This window comes from Struthio camelus, chromosome 1, assembly GCF_040807025.1.
Source record: "Struthio camelus isolate bStrCam1 chromosome 1, bStrCam1.hap1, whole genome shotgun sequence".
NCBI lineage: Eukaryota > Metazoa > Chordata > Aves > Struthioniformes > Struthionidae > Struthio > Struthio camelus.
In genome coordinates this window covers 179335896-179362016 of record NC_090942.1, presented here as the reverse complement: position 1 = coordinate 179362016, position 26121 = coordinate 179335896, and the positions used below count along the sequence as shown (strand labels likewise).

At 35.5% G+C, this 26121-nt stretch overlaps 1 protein-coding gene across 7 annotated transcripts in view; it reads right to left on the bottom strand.

The window, feature by feature from the left end:
• The window catches only part of DACH1 (dachshund family transcription factor 1), a 364372-nt gene that overhangs the window by 46033 nt on the left and 292218 nt on the right, over positions 1-26121 (bottom strand). For all 7 annotated transcript variants that reach the window (XM_068929669.1, XM_068929671.1, XM_068929670.1 and 4 more), the window contains one exon: positions 5067-5218. In XM_068929669.1, coding sequence (XP_068785770.1) covers positions 5067-5218 — 152 coding nt within the window. The remainder of the gene's footprint in view (positions 1-5066; positions 5219-26121) is intronic.

Genomic DNA, 26121 nt, shown 5'->3' with positions numbered 1-26121 from the left:
GGCAGTCTACTGATCCTTTAGAAATTAAGCATATAATGGTCTTCATCTCAGCCTTAAAGCCAATATTCCTCATCACTATTTTTTTAAAAAAATGCATCAATATGTTGCCTGTTTTGAAAGAAGACAAGAAATCCAAAAGGTGCTTAGAAACCTCTTCTGTTTAATCTAGTTACATTAACAGTGTGTTCCATGTAATACACTTTAGTTAGATATATGTACTTACACATGACATAAGAATGGCCATACTAGTTAGGCTGGAGGTCTATCTAGCAGACCATGACCTGCTTCCAACAATGACTAAGGGATGAGTAAGGAAAACTGCAAGAATAGGACACGCATGCAGAGAAACTTTCCCAGTCAAAGCTCTCAGCTTGCAGAGAATTGTAGTTCAGGGTCTTCCTTTCGCAGTATTTACTGTTCATGGTGAAAGCATTTTCAAATAACATTGCCTGTCTTTTAGTCAGGAAATTACATATAAATTGTATGCTTCCATTATCAAATCCTTCTAGTGAAGGACTTGCTAAACAGGCATCTATATATCTATACCTGTATCTATAGCTATCTACCTATATATACTCATTTTTAGCAAAGTCTTTAACAGTGAAAATTTTGAGTATTTGCTATTTGTAACTGACTTAGTAACATAAGCAATCACACAACACAGCTTCTTGACTATCACAACAAATTACTCCAGAAAGTCATTTTTTGCAATACCTCTGATTGAATATCTCCATCATAGGCAAAGGCATATTGCACAAATATAAATGACATTTTTCCATTAACATTTTCTGTGAAAAACAAAATCATTCGCTTGAATTTTAGCAGAAGACAAAATAACATGAAGTCAAATCGTGACTTACATTTTGTCCAGTGTTTGCAATATTTTTTTCCTATGTGTTTAGGCATAGATGGTAACAGTGTGGGAAATTCACTGCAATAAAGGCAGTTGTTTGCTTTGTTTTCATAGGGGAATTTAGTTTGTAATCGTATATTTCTTTATTAACATCAATGGCATACTTGCAGCTTACTTTACATATATCTTTAAAAAACACTTAGCAACAAGGTTATGTCAGTATAATACAGTCCTGGTTGATAGAAAAATATAGCTTATCAAGGTGCAACTAATTCATCCTGTAGATATTAATGGAAATTCAGCTCAGGAACTGTACGGATTCAGACTCTAAAAGCTTAAAATAACATTACTATTACCCAAGAATATTGCAGTATCACCAAGTATCACCATACTTTGGCATAATTGGGCCATGACTCTAAAAAGGTGAACTTATGTGAGAGGTACAGAAACATCTTTAGCCTTCTCACTAGCACCCACACAGCGTTTTGCTGTGACCCACCTTCCATCACCTTTCCTCCTCTCTGCAGCTGCACACAGACTTCCAGAATTTAATCTGGAAGAAATTAACAAATGTACATGGAGAAGAAAGAGATAAATCACTTAAATTAACTTTCTGGGGAAATTCATTTTCTATTTATTTTAGTTGCATAGATATACATCTGAATATGAAAATATGTCCCAGATCTGGTTTACTTATTTTATGTGTGTATTTGTTTAATTATATTTTTTTTATTTGCATTTCAACAGTCCCCTGCTAGAATTAAAGCCCATTTGTTCTAAGTACTGACTGTGTAGTCATTATCTCCTCTGCAAAAGTACAAATAATTAAACATTGTATTTTTGTTTCAATATGTCTTCATGGCGAAATAAGAAAAAACATACATGCACACACATATATACATATATATACACATACATATTATACATATATATATATATATATATATATGATTTTAAAAAGGAAATAAACCAAATTGGTAACTATTGAAGAAAGCTATAGCAAATAGACCTGCCCTACATTTTCCTAAAGTTATAGTTTAATGATTATGGACTATTCATTTAACTGTAGTATGGAAGACGTAGACTCGCCTTGCATTTAGGGGTCAATTTCAAAGGATAATTCAGTCTTCTAAAATGGAAGTAGGTAGACTTAGGCACCAAGTCCAAGCGACAGCCATCGCCTAAATGCTTCAGCACTTGCAAGACTTTCAATACTTTTTGGTTTCAGCTACCCAGAGCGTCTACACATTTTATACTCACATACCCAAAAGCACTGTTCCCATGGCCAGGTTTAGGATCCTACTCACCCTGACAAAATTCAAAGTTAAGAGCTTCTACTACCCGGAGATTATCCTAGCCCAGATCTTCACGCAGAACAGATGCTACAAGCTCTTCTGGAGGCACTCACCATCTATAATGTGCAGCTCCTTTCCCTCACGCGACTGAATATACATAATGTGATCATAACACAGCTATCCATTATCACATCCCTATAAGCCAGAGGCTATAGGGAGCAGCCAGAGGCTACTTGCCTATTTAACCATGTGACTAGATGTGACCATCATATCCCTCAAATATAGGGGTCCTCCACCACTGCACGAATACCTACACCTGCATGCAGCAGGTCATGCAGAGACCCCAGTCTCATGACCTAACAAAGACCTACACTTTCACTTCATGAGCAGACGTAAACCCATCATATGAAAAGATGTGTCATATTTTAGTCATGCATGGCCCTATACAAAAAAACAGCAGCCTTTACCAAAATCACTTACCTAGACTTTGGCTAGATTTCTGCCATTTTTTATTTCAAAAGTACCTCAGCATCAGAGGCAGGAGATGGAAAGTAGGTGACCACTTTCTCTAGAAAGTTAGTCTCATTGCTGGCAACCTCTATCCTTAAAGCTGGTGAAGCCAGAACAGTAGAATGGTGAAGGGAGGTTACTACTCTGCCTCTCCTTTAAATCTAGACTCTTGTACTGAAAGGGATGCAAAATTCTTCTAGACAAAAGGAGAGTTAAGATGAATTACTCATTGACAAAAGTGCTTCTGGCTCATGTATGATAGGCATTTATGGGTTTTAGGTAGCACTTACTTCCTAACAAAGTAATAAAATAATGCTGGGAGCAGGGAACATAACACAGAATTTCCTCTCTCCACAAAACCTGTTAAGGAGCTTGAACTTCTTGTCAGATACTTAAAATTTAGTTCTGAAAGTGTCAGCATCAGGGTACCTAACTCTTCTGTGAGTCTGGGGTAGCCGCCTCTCAGTATAATAATCACTGAATATGGAAACCATTTTTTTAAATGGCACTGATTAGAGTAACCGCCACTATTGTGGACAGGTTATTTTAATACACTCTTTTCAAGAGAATATGTACCTTTTATACACAGCTGGGAAAATTGAACTAACTACATTTTTTTATTATTTTTAAATCCTTTTCTACTGTAGTCCTGAAAGCTATTCAGCTTCCGGAGGGGGGGAAAAAAGAAGACGTCCTGAGGGTATGGGAAAATATTTCTAGTCATCTGTGGAAACCATGCAGTGAGACATGGCAACATACTGAAAAAATCCAGTGGGATTTATGTTCCACCTGTTAACCCTGATAGGCGATTTGTCATCATGTAGAAACTCAAGGTAAGGAGCAGTAAGTAGTATACCACAATTAGAAAAGGCATAAAGAAGTCTATGCCTTTCATTTTAGCAGTTCACCATACATGAGATTAGTTAAAAAAGAGAAAAAAAAAAAAAAAAGCAATGACTGAATTTCACATTCATATTTTCTGTAAAACACAACTGAATGCATTCTTAGCAAATTAATCCTGGTCATTTATCCTGAAGTAGTGCTGCACACTCATATTCAATCACAAGATTAGCTAACCTGTTGATGCTGAATGCTTTGCTCATTAAGTTGCTGTCTAGAGACATTGAGCACACACATTTGTCAAAAAAATTACTAAGAACTCTCCTATACATGCATGCACAGCTAAAACATTACTAACTGTATTTCTTCTTTTGGAAAAAAACACATTCTTTACAGATCATAACAGATCTGTTAGAGGAATGTTAACTATTACCCTGTTCTTTTGATATAAATATTTAAGATCCAAAATTTCAGAACCACAAAAAGCAAGCACAAATATGCTCTTTCAGATCAGTTAAATATAGCAGTGCTTAATTCTTAAACAGCAGCGTTCTTCAGGATTAGATCTCAAAACATCGCTAAGGAACGGACCAGTTATGTTTCAGAAAAGAAGCCTGAAGTTCCATAAATATTATTGAGATTATTTAAGAAAGTAAAGTGAGCAGAATTTAGCCATGCTCTGTTGTAGTTTTTGCGGAATAGAATACAATTGATTTTATTAATTTTCAGGAATAAGTAAGGAAAAATATTGTGAAAAATACATTAGAGGTTAGTAAGTGCACAGACAAGGCACGTCTTCAGTGAGTACAATATGGCTGCACTACCTCCTGCACTACCATTTTGCTTCTGCATGCAACATACAATCATATTGCAAAAATTGCATCTGGAGAACACTCTCTTGTTGAATTTGTGAGGGAAAAAATTCTTGAATCTGAAATACTAATATCATGGCTCCAAGTATACCTTGCATAATATTTGAATCAGGCTGTGCTGTAGACCCAACAGACATGCTGACCACCAAATAGGAAATCTGCAGAAAATTTGGTAATACCCTTTGAAGTCTAGTCTTTGAAGACAATACTTTAAGTGAAACGAGCTTAATTCTAAAAGAAATGCTCTTTGTGAATTTTTTTTTTTGAGAGATACATTTCAAATAGCTTTAAATATCATTTCCACCTTATCACATCAGCAATTTAAAATGACTATTTATTAAAGAAATGTTCCTCTGCTTAGTAAATGAGATGAACGTAAACAGTAAGATACATTTCATCAGCCTGTAGTAAAAAGAGCATTTAAGACAAATGTTGTTAAACACACCAATGTCATTTTCATTGAATTCTCTGCTGTGGTTTAATACACAATCTATATTTTTATGTACTGTATCTGACAGCTTCTAAATTCATTTGTTTGTTGTGGTCCTTTAAAATCTAAATTACTATAAAGTTTCACTAAATTAGTTGATTCAAATAGTCTTATGAACTGATTAAGCTAGAATGGTTGTATTAATTTAGACAAATCTGCAACTGGCTCATCTCCATTCCTTTAAGCTGATCTACAGAAAGGCCTACCTGGATGTTAGTCAGAAGGGTCTCTATGGAGGACAATCCATCAGGGAATAGAAAAGGAGATGGAAAACCTGGAGGTAGTGGTTGCCCATGCCCAGTTAGAGAAAGTTTTTCAAGGCTGTCTCTTGCGGTTGGTGTGGAGAGCGGGGTCTCATCTGTATGTGATTGAAACAAAAATATAGAACAAGTTACGCTTGTCTGTTTTTATTAGACCCCAGTAATGGCTTCCCTAGTGGTTTCCAGAACATTTATTGCAAATTGGTTCCTGCTATCAGGAGAAAATGCTTTCTGCTGAATTTTCTTTAATGAAAAAGCTGTGGAGATACAACAAGATAACATTAATGAGTAACTTTATAAGCCTTTTAAATGCAGTCTCTAATGAGACTGAGTTTACAGTGCCATAGAATCTTTTTAAAACAAATATTATCTCACATATACTTGCGATAATATATTCAGGCTGACTTTATGGGCACCTTCCCAATTATCTCGTTTTAGTTTGTGTTCTATTTGGATTGACAATAGAATATTTTGTAGCACGACATATATTTTGTATACGAGAAGTATTTGACTGCAAGGCTTCCCATACAATTAACCCTTCCCACTCATAATGGCTTCATTTAGAGCTCAGGAGATTCTGCAACACAGGGAAAAACTACAGATCTTCAGTGCATTTTTAATCAAGAAAGCACACCTGATTCCCACAACTGAAACATGCTCTGAACAATAAATGAAATTAACAGCATGGTTACAATCACTGGCCTAATTTTTTTTTAAGCATGGACATCTTTTAACAATTAGCGCTAAACTCCTCCGTGGAATCATTGTAACAATCAGATCTGATCAGTTGTGACATCACAATGGGAAAAACTCCCACAGCTAGAAGACTTCTAAGATTAAAGTTTCACAGATAATCGGTGAATGGATTATAAAGCAAGTGCAGCAAAAGGCAATTAATAGAGACTTCAATACTTCCACTTTTTTTTACTTTTTGAAATATTTTTAGACTAATATTGATATGATACAGAAATTTAGGTCAACTTTTTTGCACCAGATATTAATCTGAATTCTTCAAAAGGAGAAATATCTATATATATATACAGAGATATAGATATCTATACATACTCTTCTCAGCAAGGGCTCACTCATTAACTGACACATATTGATGGATACAAGGGCAGCAGACCATATTCTCGCTACCAGGCAGATCTCTACACAACCATTTGATTACAGAAGAGTTTGTTAGACTTGCTCTTTTTCACTCGGGCTTTGAACATTATAAAGATCCACATATATGTTTTAAGGTATTTTAATTCCTTTTTCTTTCTCTCTATACTGTATTTAATTATAGTTTCAACAGAGTAAATAGTTATACTTCTCTATTTGTCCAGGCATATACATTAGGAATTGTATTACACAACTGCTTTGATAATAGTTGCCTGAGAACTCTGCCATTGAGGTACAGTATTTTCTTACGTGGACATAGTCTAGGAACAATAACATTGAAATCTGTTCCAACAAAGGGTAAGAGTTTAGGGTTCGAGTGCCCCAGGGAAGACCAGAGAACCATAACTCAGAGTCCCAGCTGATTCTAATAGACCCCTTCCCCATAACGCTAAAAGGAAACAACCTCTGCCAACCAGGTGCAGATTTCTTTCCCCACCTCTGTGTCAAGCCAGTTGAGCTTGCCAGCACTTGCAGTGCTAGAACAAAAGCCTCACCCATCATATCCCTGCAAAGCCTTCTCCCTCTGTCTTTATGAAAAATAGACATTTGGACATCTACTTCTGGGCTGGTTCCCCTTGGTTCCATCTACAGCCAAAACAGAAGAATGGACACCTATTTAAGGCACTAATTCACCTGAATTATTACGGGCATCTACTGCAGCAGTAGACAAATCTGTCTAGAAGTGCCTGTTCTTCTCTGTGGGCTACAAGAGGAGCCTAAGCAGACTAGGCCAGATGGAGAGATCTACATATGATGAGATCAAGCCAGCCACAGAAGCTGTTCTTCCTACTTAGGCTCAGACTATGAGTAGCCTATGCAAAAGGTCAGACTACGTTTTTGATTATAATATGTGGAACAATTATTGCTTTCTCATAACATCATTATTCAAAAGCTTACTGGGGTAAGCTCTGTGAAATGAACTGGTGTTGACCAAGGAAAGCTTCAACCCGTTCAGAGTCATAAAAGATCTTTTCAGCTATATTTTATCACATTTTCCGATCGTGTCATAAAGTGCTAAGAATAAAACAGCAGTGGATCTTTGAACCATTCTATTCACTTTACACAGAATCAAAGCAGGCTCTGAAACTGTACTCTATGCATGTACCCTTTGTCCTCATCCTACCCCACAGTAACATGGAAATCCTTGTAGTCATTTTGCAGTTACATATTAAGATTTAGGCCTAAATAAGAATTGCTTCTTTCCTCACAACTTTGAAAATATTCTGGAAATATTCACCACTTCATTAGAAAAATAAATTAGGTATTCCTGGGTACTTCATACTAGCTCATTGCTCTCAGATCATCCTGCAAGTTTATCTTCTGAAATCCTGTTCTAGTGTGAAAGATAATTACAAAATGTTTTTTTTCCAAACCGTTGTCACAATTTATATGGTTTCATTAATCAAAACAAATGAACAAACCAAAACAACAAAATGTTTAGATAATAGTTTGATAAACACTGCACAATATTATTGCATAGCTGGAAACTATTTTTTGGAAACTTTTTTGTGTTGCAACCACGGCTTTCCCAAATGACTCCTCCACGAGAGAAAAAATTACAAAACTACTTCATTACTTTTTCATCCATATTTTCATTAAAAAGTACACATTGTTAATAAACAAACATTTGCATTTTTGTATTTCATAATCAGTTCTCTGAATTTTTGACTGAAGTTTGCTTAATTTAAGTGGTCCTACTAAAGGTATAGCACTTGGATGGTATAGCAAGAAAGATTCGAATGGTGGAATCAATCCATAGAAATGATAAAATAAACTAAAAAAACATATAACATTATTTCCCATTAGATTAGCCAGAGAAGTGGGCCAATCCTCTCTCATACTTTCTGAGAGAGCTTAGAATCTCACTAATATTTCAGGTCTCAAACTGTTAAAATATTTTAATATATACCGGATAAAATTGGTCCACTTAAAATTACATAGGCCTTAATTTGCTTGAAATCTATGTTCTTCCACGCAAATGCTGAAATAGAGAAAGCTGCTAATACAAGTCTTGTCATGGAATCTAGGCAAGAGAGTAAATCTTCTGTTATGTTAGCAGAATGCTAACCAAAACAAAACAAACAATATTTTAAATATAAATATGTATTAAAGTTTACTATACTTTATGAATGCTCAAACATGTTTTTGAAGTTTACAAAGGTCTTCTTAACAATGTTTGGCACAGTTTTCCAATAACCTAAATAGTTCAAAAAAGCGTAAAAGTTATGTAGAATGGAATTAACCCTAAATAACGTCCAAACTCTTATGTTATAATAAATAACAGAAACAAATTTACACTGAAGGGTAAGACTAGAGAGATGAACTTACTATGAACTTATTTTAATGAAACTTCAACTCAGAAAAATAAGTCAAACTAATGTGACTTTGTTTTCTTGATGTCCCATGTGAAATAAACTTTGAGTGTGAGTATGTTTGAAACAGAGCAAATGTACATATTATACACAGGAAGCATGGATATTTGTGGATGTGAGATAAGCAATGATTGAGAGAATCTCGAAAAAATGCATTTTTAAGAAAAACCACATTGTAAACACAGCCAATTAAAACATAACCACATATCTTAGTAGCAAAATAATATGACCTCTTACCACTGAAGCATTTAAAAATCTTCCATTCCTGCAAATGTCCTCTATTCTCAATACAATGATATATCTTTGTTTCCAAATAGTCATTAACCTAACGTCTTGTAAACAGTTGCAAAGGCACTACAAGTTCCCTTAAACTACTAGCAGAACAAGACTGCTGATAAGCCCTTGCTAGGAGACAAGAGATTTTTAGCCTGAACTCATCAGAGGAAGCATTCAAAGACAAGTCGTGGTAAGAGGGGAAAGAGGGGCAATCAAGAGGGGCAATTTAAAACTCCAGTGCCGAATTTAGGAGCACGGCAGTGCAAAGAAAGGAAAAAAAGAAAGAACAAAGCAGAGAAAAGAAATGCCCAGGCCTGCCTTCGCTTGTGCTGAGAACTGAGATGTTATAAATTAACGAATAAACAAGCATAGGACAAGCTGTTACCCAAGCCTCTACAATACCTGAACAGAGATGAATCTGTGCCTTGGCATATGAACTAAATCACCATAATAGTCAAGTCTGAATGCGATGCATATCTTTTAAAATATTTGTAAATGCTACATTCACTACGTCCATTGTTCCACAGTTTCAAAAAATCACCTGTTTTTTGTTCAAACCAGATTTTATCTGAGCACAACAGCTGGTTTGGGCCAAATGCAACTAACGTTTTTCACCGCATTTGGTTTGCTGCCATTTTATTCTTTCACCAGATAACATGGAAGCAGACATCCAGGAAGCTGTGACAGCTATTTAAACAATAATAGATGAATAGAGGTGGCCATTCTCTTGTCTGTATTCCTAAAAGCAAGCAGGATAAGTTCAGGCCAGTCACCAGTCAAACTGGAGAATATTGATATTGCCAGGATTTTACAGTAAGAGATAATAGCTGACTCTAAAAAGTACTACACAGATTACTGCCTTTCTGTAATCATTTAATGTTATTTTTGTTATTTTTGTTTTTGTTTTGACTTTTTTTGTCCTCTGGAAAATATTGCAAATGTTTCTTTCTAAAGCAGGCTCGCTCTTACCACGTTTTACTTTAATCATGAAATAGGACTGTGTTTTCATTTTTTATTAATATAAATCTGATGGATGTATTTTGTAGAAACAATCATCTATTCAATTTTCCTTAATATAACTTTGGTCTACAGTCACACAGCCCTAAGTTCAAAGTTTTGCTATGAATCTGTACTCTACCTTCCTCAGAGTTAGAGGCTTCTGTCCTGAGAAACTCTTCTATTTTAATTCAGCTGTAATTGTTGATTCATATTAACCTAAAAGAACAGGGGTCCCATGTACTAAATCAAAACGTGGAACAAATTCAGGCAGATAAGAAAAAAAAAAATCTGCTTGGTCAATTCCCACATCATCTTGGCTGCTTTATAGTTTTAGTCATTCAAGATTCACCCTGCACATAACTAGGAGCAATGTGAGTTAACTGTGAAAGATGTCATAAACCACAAACGAATGTGCCAAAATTCACCCTGATTAAAAATCTATATTTTTTTTAAATCTACATTTTAGTTTCTTTTTGTCATGTTAAGCACAGTTGTCCAGGACACCTAAATACTTCAAAATTAACAAGTTTGCAAAAGTGGCAGCTGGAAATACAGAGAGAATAACAAATATTCAGTTAGACCTACAGGCTGGCTGTTTCTGTTACATTTAGAAGAGGTCGGAGCTCTCATGGTTAACAAGGCCATTACCAACGCTGTTCCCCCAGTTCTGTTTCGGGGCTCGATACGTTTGCCCGAGGACTTTGCGAATAGCAACTCACCAATAATGAAATGCGACTAAAAGGTGAAAAGCTGACTTGGAAAGGACCACAGCCTCTAAGAACATGTTTCTTTGATGGGCACGTTGAACACCACGGCTTTATACCTTGTGCAGTCACATGCAGCCATGCAAACAGGCCTTACAGAACATACACATCTGTGCACCATTTACACTATTACTAATCGTTTTCATCAGCGGCCTCAAAATACACAAAATACATTCCCGTGATGTCAAGGATGACACAAGAATAAAAGCAGGCATGTTCACTTTGGAAGTAGGCTTATATGCGCGGTTGGTAGCATCGTATTTTATCAAACCTGTTTATCTGTTCCCCAGTAACACTTTGCAGTACTTACTGACAACCTTGTCTGATTTTAACCACTGAAAATAAAGAGTCCCACTTGACGTTTGTCCTTCCTGGAAGAAAGAAAGTTTGAACAGGTACATTTCAAGTATTTGCGGGAAAGGCTTTTAATCCTTTTAAAGAAAATGCATCTGTACAGATCTCTCTTCACTGCTGCACAGAGTCTCGGAGCGCACTGCAGCTGAAAGCTGTCCCCCTAACGGCGAAGCTGACCCAGCAGGAGGATCACTCCTTGAACATGAGATTACAAACCACACTTCCTCACAGTTTCAGTGATATCCCTTCTATACTGACACCTTCGAAGCCAAATTATCTTTAAGCACAGAGGCAAAAAAGGAGTACGTTGCTTGAGGGAATTGGAACTGGGGGAGAGAGGGGTTGCGAAATGGGATGACTGGACAAGGACAGAGAGAGTGACCAGGAGGGGACGGAAAGCCAAGCTGAGAAAATGGGAACAAAGGAGACTGAAGGTGGTCAAACAGTTAGGAGATGGAAACTAGGATGGGCACTATATGGTAAAGGAGTGGCACAAAGAGCACCCAGGAGTGAATAACTTGCTGACAGATCAAGAAATGAACAAACAAACAAGTTCTACTCTCTTAACACAGAACATTTTGTATGAGCAATTATTAAGAACTGTCGTTCAATGTAAATGAAATTTGCAGCTGACAAACTAAATATATATAAACACGTATTTTAAAGAGCATGTGTTTTAGTTCTGTTAAGGAATTGCTGGTATAACTTCATTATAAATCAATGGAAGGAGTTGGCAAAATATTTCCAAAAAGCAAAAATGTAATTAGCAGTGATGTTCCAGCTGTGAAGATTTCTTCAGGCTTTTTGGACTAGATCGAGTTGAGTTTATTCTTCATTTTGCGTGGCCCTAGGAGGGCCTCAGAGTCAATCAGCACAACTTATCTAATTTTCTCTGTCAATAAAAGGATTATTTTAATAACCTCTATCTTATTTTGCAGCCTATTGCCGATCAAGGCTGGGTCAAGTAGTATTTGATGAATTATTTATTCTAAGGATTTCACAATATTTTAGAATAAATTATCATTCCCATTTTTTAAAATTTATTTTACCATAAAATTGAATGTTAAGATGCCAGTAATAGTTCTAGTTTGTGTACTCTGGCATCATACTACATAACGCTCAAAATAAAATGATACGGTTTCTCTATTTTCATAACAAAAATCATTCTGTTCACTCACAGAAATTTTCACACAAATTGTTTAAGTACATAAAATGGACAAGAAAAAAGAAGTGGGATAGTCAGAGATGACTCCAAGAAATAATTCCTCATATATATGATAATTATATAGTACAATTTCTTGAATATTCAGTGGTAACTTACAGTAATTAACCCTAAAGAAATATAAATTCCTGAGAAAAAATACAGGCATGATGATTAAAAGATATGCTAAATATTTGTACTGTATTTCTTTAACAATAAATTAGTATAAATATAAGTATTAAAGCATGTCTTAATCTTATAACCTGGAGTTCTTAAATATGAGAACTATGTCCGATATTTCTTTTTAAAAAAAATCCTGATATGCTACTGGCAAGGATTAGATACAGATTAAGATCATCTGTGCTTTGGATGCTGAAAAAAGAATAAATATATTTTGCTGTATCGTTTCAAATGTCCCAGTTACTACTCTGCTAGCTCTACTCCATCAGCCAGGCAATACCGAGTGCTAAAAAGAATGTTTCTTGGCTTCACAGCAATTCTATGACAAGTACTTGTATGCATAAATATATGTGGAGTGTTGTGCAAAGGCGATTAAGGGGTTAAGGAGCACCTGGCTAGAAAATCAAAACCTACCATACATGCTACTAGCCATTTCACTTTACTGCGTTGGCTATAGCAGCTGGTTTCCCAGCTTAGGTAGCCTGACGGGACCTCTAGCTTTGATAAACCCGTGCAGAATCAAAGATCAGGATGGGAATTTTAATTCTGAGCTAATTTCCTGATCAACAACAAACTTTAAATTATGGTTTGGACTTGAAGTCTGAATAACTAATATGTCTTGTATACTAGACTAAATCTCACATTTTCAAAATTGTGAACATAAATGCACACTTCCTTCAACTGCTAAAAGTAATATGCATGGAAATACATTCACAGGAACCACACTTATTTTTGGGTTGCCTGTTCCTCCTCGCACTTCAACTGTCTCTGTATAGCTACTTCAAAGTGTGGAAGAAAAAGACATAAAAACATAAAATGCCACAAATATATTTTTCTAGATTTTACTGGATTATTTCAAGTGTAACAAGATCTGGCTTAATAATTCTCTAGGCATGCTTCATGAAGGTTGAAAAATATCTATTATTTGGAGATTTAAGGTGATGTAAAAATAAGGAATATCAATAGTGTTAGCATTTTTGTCATTGTCAGCTGAAAAAACAACCCTAATTATTTTTCAAAAGCATAATAGTAAGAAAGGAATTTGTGCTAAGAATAGTTGTAATTCGCTGAAGATGATAGGTTTACAGTATTGCCTAGACTTGGACTGCCTTGACCACACTTTTTGCTTGGTCTTTATTCATTTAACAGCTAATATTCGTTCTCTTTAGGAAAAAATTGGAGTCAACATTTTCAAAAAGTCCATATCCAGCCATGTTACAATTATGGGGAACTAAGCAGCAGTGTTAGTGCCGTTGCTCCCTTCTCCTATGGCCCATGTTCTTGGTAATCTGCTAACAGTATGAATTGGATGCCCAGACAGAAAATGAATAGACAGTGATGTCCGCACAACACTCATCAGCTGTCATTTATTTAGCCACACATACCCTGCCCTGCACCCTAGTGCCCGTAGTGCTGGTACACAAATGAGGTTAAGTTGGCAGCCCTGGCACCTGGTGTAAAACAGCAACCCAGAAGTGAACAGCACTACACTTCACGAGCAGCTACCGCGGCAGAGAAGTTCAATACAGAAGTCAAAAGATGTTTAAACAGGCTACATTTATAGCAGTGTGCTACTGGTCTTCTCTAGCGGAAAAACCTCCCACCTAGTCAGTATTTATAAAAATGGTTATACTAATTAAAAATTTTGTTTAACTCAATATTCATACAGGATACTGTTGAGTTCCTTCTGAAAATAACATGAGAAAAATATTAGGTTTCAGATAATTATATATAATGTTCAATGATATTTCATTTTCCAAAGAAACAACACTTACAAGCATATATACTTGTATTCACATCACTCTCCTGGGTGGGGTGGACTATTTATGCCCAACCCAGGATTTTAATAACTTTTTAAATAAAAATAATACTATCAACTACCTTTAATATATGGATTAGGCCAATGAATAGGGTCTAAAAATGCCTAACAAGACAGAAACGTATATTAAGAAAAGTTATTCCCAAGCTTTTATCATGCCAGAATTCCTATCTCCAAAAGCATTGATGCCTAACTCTTATGGCCAAAAATGGTGACAAGGTCAAAGGTAGTAATCCAAAGATAGTCCGATCAAATCAAACAACACAGCTGTATAGAGATATTAGGCAACAGGTTCAGGAATTCTCAAGCATATAAGGAAAAACTACAGGTGCATCAGAAATCTGACAAAGAAACCCTGCTTCCAAAGGAGAGTAACTAGAGCTCTATGTTGGTCAAACAATGCAGTCGTGCTTCTAAGAAGACTAGGTAATAGTTTTACTATCAATAGTTCAATAACATCCAGTCTTAAGTACTCCAATAGAAATATATACATATTTGCAACATACGTTTTACAGAAAGATGTGGTCAAGTAGCTCCAAGAGCTTAACTCTTCTCATTGCAATTACAGTAACTGTTATGGAGAAGGACAGGAAGCAACACATTTTGACAAATTCTTCTCACTAATAAAGGTACAAAACGAGCGAGCTGTTCAAATAACATGCAGCAGTATAGCAAACAGGCTTGCAGTGTTTTGGGGCTAAAAGATGCACATTCGCGTACAAGATGATGAATCGCATTTGATTCACTTTTTAAAATAATTCTGCAGGTTTTTTACAAATACAATAAAAACCCTGAATGTGTCTATCCATGGAATGATTCCAGTACTCAGATGTAAATGTTGTAGACAATAATTGATGTACACATTTTGGATTATATGGTTATGATATCCTAATAGAAATTTGGCTGCCTGCCTATGGGAGTCCAATATGAGTTTCATGGTTTATAGCATCAGAAAGAATCTTTTACAATATTATAGACACATTTCTCAACCCATTTCCTACAGATTATTTTCTAATACTTGATTTTCACAGAAATCCATAATAATAAACAAAATCAAACCCCTAAACCCCCGAGTGCTCAGAAACAAAATTCACAATGAAAAGGCAAGCATTTTTATATCTGATACGATTCCTCTTGCAATTCACTCATCAAACATCTGCAACAAGCTGCCAGAATGTGTCCATTAGTGAGATTTCTATGGAGTTCACTAGCTTGATGCTCACTGATAGAATAATGTAGAAGTTTTAACGCTAATGTTTTCCACTCCATTTGAGGCATTCACTTCAAAGTGAACTTGTTCCTACTGCTTTTACTCTTGAAAATATAGCCACGATTTGGCCTGTGTGTGTCTTCACATCTTGCAATATGTAACTTATGCTAACATATCAGAATATCTATTAAATAAGAACAAAATCCATAAAACTAAAAAATATCCTTTATGTATTTATACATTATATGTCACATCCAGTACTGATTTAAGAGGATAAAAGATAGGCTGGAGTCATCGTGTAGCTTGGGTCAATTTGGTTTACATTAAATACAGAAAATAAGGTGCCTCACATGACAAACATGCCATATACATGCCTGTACATTAAAATTTTTCCCAGGATTCAGTATCTAACCTTCATGAAAAGTAACTATTGCATTTGATTTTCTATCTATATTACATCAGAATATCACGGACATACATATTGCAACTCAACTATCGGAACACATCTTTGGAGTTATTTTGTTTCACATCACAATTTCTGTAAATGTTTTTGCATTTATGTCAATAAAGTATTTGACAAATTATTTATTTCCTTTTCTTATAAATACTGGGTAACAGGAGCAACGAACCACAATACAAATCCTAACAGTGCTCAGAAACTCTCTACTACCTTTTGATAATTCATCCATGTGAAAGCTGGGGATAAACAAAATAGGAATCAAAATACCTTTATAAGTTTGGTACTCTGAAAATAGTTACTGCCTAAACTAACTGAAACAAACTGCATAAATTTTATTATCTTATCCTGATGAGTTCATTATATATTTAAGGATAATGTTTTTATTCAATACCCTGATGGCCCGTTGGTTTTTAGCCTTACTAGAAAAAGAGCAAGAGTTCCATAAGGAAATGACTGTCCCATATGATTTTGTGAAGTGAACTGTTGTACCCAGAAGATTAAGATGAGCAAATGACAGCAACTTCAGCATTTTTTTTTCTGTTTTTGAAAGAAAGTCAGTTTTAGAGATGACGATTGCTCTTCTACCAAATTTCAGTACATTTCAGTAAGTTTAAAAAGTAAAATGTAAATTATTCTCTAATCTTTTCAGAATCACTTTCCTTTGCCTTCTCTTCATCTTAACTTTTATCTGCCTCAAATATTCTATTGCTTCCTAAAATCTTTTCTCAAAACACTTATCATTAATATTTATAATGCTTTTAAAATATCTCTTCTTCACCACAGTATTCTTCCCTTTCTAAGACATGAAGAAGTTAATTCATTTGTTAAGATTTTGAGTCTAACTAAAAACCAGCTGAAAAAAGTTACAGACAGCTAGAGAAAAAGAAACGATTGTTACAGAAATTTAAAGAGACTTAATCTAGTATAAATCAGCTTAAATAGTCTCCCCATTTTCGAACGAAAACAGACTTGACTTCCTTTCTGCTCATGCTGTCATGTAAAAATGTGAAAAGAAGATGTAAATCATTATCAAATCAAATAAGAAAGTGGAAAGTAAGATCTTAAAAATACCTTTTTAATTCATGCGCTATTTTTCAATATTGTGGCATAATCACAGTCGGAATAGTCCTGATCTATCTCTTAATATTGGTTAAAAGTGTAAACAGTTCAAGCCAATAGAGTTACATTTATATGGGAATGTGTAGGAAAGATCAAGTCCAGTGGTTTGAAATATAACGGAGATTTTACTATGCTACTTTACTACCACTTTCGGTCTATAACAGAACCCACACCACTATCTAGCACAACATCACTTTGAATGTGGAAAGTAAATACAGATTTGTTGATTACATAAGCAACAGAAATCTTAGACATTAGAAAGCAGTGCTTCAGCTGGCACAAATCTTTTCAGCTTCCTAAAGGAAACAAAGTTGAGTCAACGATCTAATCCTATACTTAATTTCAATTGCCCCAAAAGGTAAGAATTCAGAAGCCACTTCTAAGTCCAGGATTTTCCTCATGGTTCTTATAAATGCTAAATTTGTTTTTAAGGTTAAGAACAGGGAAAAAGCAACAGAATGCATTAAAAGAAACTTTGCTTTAACCCTATCACTATTTTTGCCTGTTCTGTCTTTGTACAGCATTAAGGGTGGTATTGTACAGTCCCATTATACAGCAGATGTTAAATGCAAAGTAAAATAGTCAGTTGTAAATGATTGATGATCCTCTTTACTATTTCAAAATAAGCCCTGATTATTTATATAGTTTTGGACACTGCTTGAAAGCACCATAGTAAACCTAAACAGTTGATCCATTTTTCAATGGCTTTTGTGAGTAATGTATTATGTATGTTTTTACATTCTTCTGTGTAAAAGGCCCTGGTGTATGAGAAATGTTTAGAGTTTTGAGTGCTCCACCCAGTCCATATGGTAGGTTTGCTCTGTGTGTAAAACTTACCTTTTTCCACCAGGTCCATATGGCAGGCTTAAGCTAGCCAGGGCCTTCTATCCTCCACAGGGGCCATATGGCAAAGAGAGCTCAGTGAACACTCATTTACCTTGTATTAATATTTCATGTGTCTCCAGCACATACACATACATACAGATACATATATACGCTGATCAGATTGCGTGGAAAAGACTCAGCTCCTGGAAAGAGTTTAGCCACATAATCAATACAGCTATGACAACATGATATGAGATGTGGATTCTGTTTTTATCTATTTTATTAAAAACTGAAAACTCAAATGAATTATTTATCAAATTATTTGATAAACTCATCTGATGGCTTTAGATATTTTGACAGATTATTATTTAATTATGCTAACCAACCGGTGGACATTAATACAGATGACAGTTCAGTATTAGTTTTTAATATTACCTTACAAGAACAGAACCAAATCCCTTGAATTTACCCACTAACAAAGCGTGGAACCTATTTTTTTAAAGATTCATCTCCACGCTGCCCTACTAACACTTTCTTCTGAGCAGGATACTATTCTCTTAACATATTTAAGCAAACTGGCAATGAGCCAGAGAAACATTAAAGCAATGTAGACAGTAAACTGTAGGCAGACAGAGATAAGTATTTACAAGTCACCTGTAAATAAGTTATTATTTCTTGCAGACACAATACTTCTGTCCTACTACTGGACAGGAAGAAAGAGAGTATGATATAAGACCATTAGTATCTTTTTTCCACTGACCACATTTTCTTTACCAGTGGAACCAGATGCAGGGCTAGAACATATGTAAAACAGTTGCAGTGTGTTCGATGATTAAGGGCATGGATTTAAAATCAACTGAAAAAAAGATGGTGAATTTAAAATGTAATCCATATTTCCATAGTAATTATTCTAAAATTGATACCTTGTTACAGCATTTACAGCTCAGTCCAAAGCTTTACTGTAATTCTGAAGTAATTTAGGAACCCTCAGCACTTTCTTTGTATTGGAAAGATGGAAGCAATTTGTAACAACATGTTTATGAAAGTTTTATTGCAACTACAAGCTGATTTAAAAAATGGAACAATATTCCCAGTAGTAGAAATTTTACAACCAACTTTTCCCTATTTGAAACTCAGAATATTATGAAAAGTAAAGATTGCAATAAATTGTTTTGATTCACAGAATTTACTGCACTTTCACCTGGTTTCCTCCTGTTTCTATTCATGCAATATAATTTCTAAATTTCTAAATGAATATTTAAATATCTCAAAGAACCACAGGGGTTAAAAATAGAGAGCATAAAAAATTCAGGACAAGCACACATATAGGTGCTCTCATGGTTTAATTTTGCAAGTAGAATTTATGTTTGATTCCATAAACAATCAATAAAATATGTAAGAGTTTGCCACAAGGAATATATCTCCTCGTTTCAGAGGAGCCAAATACCAATCACATTTAAAGAAACTGATGTGTAACCCTTGAGTATTTTATTAAGGTTTAAAAAATGGATGTCTACCTAATCTGATATTAGTCAAATACAGCTAAATCAACGGGAAAAAAAAAGCTTTATTAATTTCCAGGATTAAGAAATATCATCCCATACTCCTCCATACTTCATAATGTGAATGCCTGAAAGAGATGAAGAGTAGAGTCTATCTGAAGTCTAAACTTCAGCCTGCTGGGGAAGTAGTTCTCCGCAAAAAAGTGACAAAATTCTCCATACAACAAAGAAGAGAAGGCAAGTGTCTATTAAGCGAGGCTTCAGTGACTGAACTTAAGCATCTACACTCTTTCCCTTGAGGTTTTCAAATGCACCCTCCTCGTTTTGTGAATCACACAAAGAACTAAGAGGACCCAGAAGTCTGTTTTTCAACAGACTGGATCCCATTTTAAACATAATTTGGAACAGAATAAAAATGAAGATTATCTATCTATCTATCTATCTATAGATAAAATACATATTTTTAAATTCAATTTACAAATAGAAAACCTAGTCATAAGTAAAATGATAAGCACACCATTAAGATCACATGATTATAGCCCACAGTTTTCAACACATTCTCATAAAATTGTAAAATATAATTGTATGCTTTGTGCATTCTCACTGAGTCAGCAGTTTCTTCTTTTGGGAGAACATGTTAAAATTAATTGAGTATCTCAATTAAATTCTTTATACACGCATACATATAAAGAAGGAAAAGATATGAAGCTGACTTCATAAATACCATTCAGTGGGATTTTGTTAAAGTTTAGATGTATAGATTTGAAATCCTCTGAAGGTTACAGGGTGAAACCTTCCAACAATATCTCCAAGTCTTCAGGGACCAAATCCCATTATGTGGAGTTCAGTGAAGAGGGTAAACACTACCATAAAGAAATACAAATTGCACATATTTCCCATTTAGCCAGTGTCACAAAAGTTCACCATTTAGAATTCTAACCAGTTAGGACTTATTCTTGGAGGTCAAGTACCTTGTGAACCTTGTCATCTCACTGATGACATCATATCCCATCCATCAATTCTTTCAGGAGCACACTTGCCATCTGCTCAGCATGCTATAATAACTTATTAGACGTATTCACAGGGTAACAATCTGTACAATGACACTGTTATCTTAATGCTGGCACATAGAGAGATAACAGCCATCGCTTGCCTGTCACAGCACAATTATTCTACCTTCCAACTTTAACAGAGAAGTTACTTGGATGTTTAAACTTTTATTAAATCATATGAAAACAACAAATTCTCATCAGAATTTTTTCTTTTGGCTTTGGGGTGTTTTTTGACTGTGAACTGGCAAACGAAGACTACATCAGAAAGTACTAAGTTCAGTTCAAAGAATCTATTTTGTGCCTTGAAAGTTTTTACAGTCGTGCTCATTCTTTAGCTTGCAAAATAAATAATATATATATATGTTTCACTCAAATACAAATAAAGAGCAATGAGATCCAATTTACTGTTTGCAAACATTAAATTTCTAGAACTAACAATTTTTATTATTTCTCTACCAGCCCTAAAAACTAATCTTGGTAAGAGCTATTATCAAGTGAAAAATAAGATATGGAGCCAAAGTACACATGCTAAGCTTTAATAAGACTTTTTGAAAACTAAAGGCAATGTGAATTTTCATAAACGTGCATGTATTTTTGCAGCTTTTCTAAAGCATGTTAATACTGAGCACGGTATGACAGCACAGCTGCTGTCATAGTACTCATGAGTTAATAAAGTCTACTATAACTCTCCCTCGACCTCAAAAAATATTTTCAGAAAAAGGGCAATATTTATTTTGCATTACACAGATTTCATCCTCTGTTCCTTCCTTTGGCTCGTCATTTATTCCAGCTTACACTGTGATCAACATTGTACTAAAATAAAGTCAAGTACAACAGCCGCTCTCTGCCCATCAAAACTCACAGACGTCTGCCAAGCACTTGTAACAGCTGGTGTTACATTAATTAGTTTAAACTATTTATTTCATCCATCTCCAGAGCAGATTGAGCAAAAACATTAGAGATTATTCTAGCATCTGTAAGTGCCCTGCAAACATTAACCAACCAAAGTTAGAATATTAGTCATTAACTTATAGTATATGTGATTTAAGACTCTATACACTTACTGCAAATAAATAAGAAAATTCCACAATTTAACATAGTCTTACCAAGTTTTTCTTGATTGTCTTTTTACAAATCTGAGTTTTAAAGTTATATAAGTCTTTGTGCCCATAAAGTTTCTTTTAAAAAATTATTACTAGAAAGCTATTATAATTCCTGGCAGCACGGACCATTAAGCAATATATGACAGGGACTGGGTGACTCAGTGGATTAGTCAGAGGTTTTATGTCCACTGTTGGAATTCAGCCCTAAATACGGTGATCAAAACAGTGTTATCAAAGGGTTGTAAAAATCTCAATTAAAATCACTCCTAAAGCCGCTACTAAGTTTTTAGTGGGTAACATAATAGATCTTTCACTATTGACAGAGTTCTCACAAGTATCCTTCTCTTTTAATAGGCTGAGAATGGATGCTGGCAAAAGAAGGTGGATGAGAAGTCCTAACGCTGCGTTCCCTGCTCACATGGCTCAGCAACAGAAGCCAACACAAGGATGGCAGCAGTAGGCTCAATGCCACTGGCCATGGGCTTGTCTCCATTAAAAATAAGAAGCTTCCAGCATTGTTCAACGAACTATTTAACATGAGAATACTTATTTTTTAGTGTCCCGTGCTCAAAAAGGATATCAAAGTCCTGCACAAACTCTTAAGAGGTAATTCCTTCATCAGTCAACTCTGTTGTAAATAAATATAAAGGGAAAGAGAGATACAGAGAAGTGAAGTGCTTGCCCAAGGTCACACAGCAAGTCAATGGTAAAGTCAGAAATAGGGTCAAAGTCTCCTTACTCTCACCTAGTTCAGAAACATTGGTCCATGAGGTTTCCCCAACTGATGTCAAACTCCAATAGTTCGCTTACAGAACAAAAATGTAGCTAAGCAAGTTAATCAATACATGAAGCTTATTGGAATCAGACTTTTACACAATACTCTCCTCAAGCCTGACTGGCTTCAACTTTTTTTACTATTATTATTTTGCCACGGAAATATAATAATAATAATAATAATAATAAAGTAATTTAAATTAGCATCAGATTTAATTCAATTAGCTAAAAACCCCTAAAAATCGATTTAGAAAACCATGCTTACCCTCAAAATATTTATATTTACAAACAAAATTAATTAACAGTTTCAGTTTCAATATCTGAGCAGTAATGTGAGAAAAGCAACCTGTCATTTACGTTAATCTAAATTGTGTAGATACTGATCCTGTGAGATTCCAGTTCTTTTAAGCTCTGACTGACTTGTTATGGCTTGCCATGGCTGTGCAGAAACGAGTGTGAGTGATGGAAACTGAAGAAAAATATCAGTTATTTTCACTTTTCAACCTTATACCATCTCTGGTAAACAAGACTTTCTCCCTTGGCTTTATTTATTTTACCTCTCTCTCTCTCTCTCTGTATATTTCTTTATATATGTGTGCGCATATATATGCATGTTTATATGTATGTGCATATATGAATACATGTATATATGTATACATGTATATATGTATACACTAAAGATGCTTACTGCAGTTTTTTCTGCCTGCCTCACAGTGGTGTCTGTGACTAACTCCACCAGCCAAAAAGGCAGGCGCACAGCTAACGCCAAACTTGCGCCAGATCACGCAAGAGAAAGTGCCAAAGCACATATAAGAATGGGCCTCCTCAAACAATACTAATAGCTCTTTTTCATACTCACTCTTTATTGGCCTCGACAGACAGCAAGAGCCAGAGACTCTCTTCTATTCTTAGGTTCCCAGAATTTACAACATGCTACATCTGCCACATATCTGTTGGGTTACATGGCTACTGCTATTCCATTATCCATTCTTATTTTTATTTTTAGAACAAGGACTGTTATTGAAATAACTTGTCAGCCAGCCTGTTTTTAAAAGGCAAAAAATACAACAATCACAAAACTGCTGTCAATGTGAGACAGCATGTTCTGACTTAACATCTTCTCTCAGAAAAGAAAACAAAAAAAACCTGTATACCCCAGTTCATGGTACTTCTAACAAGTAAAACAAGGAGAGTCAATCTCACCGCAGAATACTGAACCCTGATTGTTTACCTAAGGTATTTTAAATGATTCATAAAAGAAGCTGGTTTAACCTGTGCTCTTAACTAATACTTACCGACCACCAGGTTCTGTCTTCATTTATACCACAAGCGGTGTGTAAGCAAAGGCAGCATGGGGCCTTTGCACAGTTCTTCTCAACTCACTCCTCAAATTCAAATCTCATTAGAAGCTCTGTCTCTATAATACCTCTGCATGCTCAATTTTTAGTGTCCAAATACAACCTCAGGGGAGTCATGTACACTCAACAGGAAAGCGTTAACATGTTCCCAGTTCAATATTCTGCTTTACCTCTTGCAGTGATCAGTTTAAATGTACAAAAGCTACCAGCCACTTTAGATTTTTTTTTGCCTTCCTCTTTTTCTTTTTCCTTGTAAAACTCCTCTTTATGCAATAGGAAAGTTAATCGTTAAACTTTGTTACAGAACCCTTTGTTCTTGTCGAAGTCACTTTGCTTGTCTCTCCTCCTGTAAGGACACCAAATCCTAAAAGCTGGCAAGAATGCATATGTTTATTTCACCATTGCTCTGCAATTACTGAATGCCACTTAATTATAGCAACAGATGCTCGAGTGTAGGAACCAGAAAAATCAAACGCCTCATTTCCAGGTTATTTTTTTCCATTGCTTCTGCCAACAGCAGATGTGTGAGCCCCTTGTGCTCTGGCGTAAATACTTATCAAATCCTAACAGGTCACCTATGTCACAAACAACATTTCAGATGCAACTGTTTCACCTGATAATAGGCTCTGAAAATAAAACTGTGAGCTGTAAATACAATGTATTCGGAATGAAATGCCATAATGTGAAATTGCTTTTTCTCCAGCTACAACAGAAGTCCTTGACAGTTTTTGGCAGTGATAAATCACCCTCCCATTAATTGTCTCCTCTCTCATTGTGAGGTGAGCTGCTAAAAGGGGCAGTCAACAAAAATGACTTAAAGGACAAATTTTGGCAAAAAGACAATGAAGAAATCTGTCATTGCTAAGCCTCCAGTAAACTGTCATGAAACAATCAAAATATATGTAGCTGAAGTGTTTATGTCTTTGTTAGAAAGGTTATAGGATGATAAGTTTATAGTTAAAACAGGAAGCTCAGAGAAACTGAAGTTGTAAGACCCCTTGAGACACCATTTCTCCCTGTGTTCTTTAAAATTTTATGCAAATCCTATCAGTGCTTCAGTTTACACAGTATTTACTGGTCTTATCACCTTCATTTTCTGACTCTTCTGCCCCCCTCAGCCCAGAAAACCAAAAACCCCCACGAAAGCATGATGCTGGCTAAACTAATTCTTGCATCCACTTTAAAGATCCTTCCTTTTCAATGACTGAAGTCAGAGATAAAGACACTTAGCACCTCACAGAAGCTGACCCTTAATCCTAATGGGATAATATCCTTCTGTCTCACTGTAAATATCCTGGTGTTATTCAGAGCAAGGTCCTCTCCCTGGTTAGTGATTTCCCAAACATTGTTCCAGGAAAAAAGAAGTAGCATTTGCTTCCTGTACAACAGATTACGTTATTGGCACCCACTCATGGACCCACAACTGAGGAGTGTGAAAGGATGTCTGCTACCTTTTTCCTTAGAAATGAAACTCGCCGTGGCTCATTTCAGCTAGCGTGGCTCCATTCTGCAAACAACTCCTTTCTGCTGCAGCTTTTCTATAGACAAACAAAAGGGAACCTCAAATCTCAGAATTCTGCTCTACAGGAGAAAGGAGAAAGAGTTCCAAATTGGGCAATAATTTTTTTTTTTTTTTAGTGATGCTAATATGTAAGGAGCAGGGAGATGGCTACCAGTCTTTATTACCCTCAGGCTGCCTCCATCTCTGTGGCATTCAGCTGGCAGATGGTATGCTTAAGACCACAGGTTATCCTATGTGTAGGAGAGGCAGAACTGTGTGCAGGAGACGCTTGTCAGATACACGCCTCCAGAAAGGGTAACATTTCTCCCTTTAGAAACAGCACGGTGCTGTCAGTTTACAACTTTTTTTTTCATTTGTTGAGGCTATGAACTGAAAACATTCTGAGTTAAAAAAAAAAGAAAAAGAAAAAGAAATTTCTGTTTACCTGTCAGCAGATGGTTGGAGATTTAACATAAGCAAGGTTAGAAAATGATTTGTTACTAATGTGCCTGTCAAGGGCAATGTCTGGAGTTTGGTTTTGTATTTATGTTTGTAAGAAAATTACAATATAAATATAAATGAGTTGCATCAGCTATTTAAACTAGACTGGACAGGGCACTCGAAAATATGTCAGGGACATTCCCTGCACCCACAGGGAGACAAATTGGACAACCTAATGTGTCTTTTCCACCATAGACTTCCACCATTCTGTATTAACCTAGAATGACTGATACTAAATACCCCTTTACACTGCTTTATACCCCTTTATGCTTTGCTGGGTATTTATATACTTTCTAGGGGAGCCAATATCTTAGGAGAATGCATATAGGGAAGTACTAAAGGGGTCTCTTCATCACGCTGGCTGAGAACTGAGGAAAGTTACACAGTAACTTGTGAAGTTATAGCAGCTTTGTTATCACAGCGTGAGAATTCTTCATCAGTTCTTCTGCTTTTACAAAGAAACA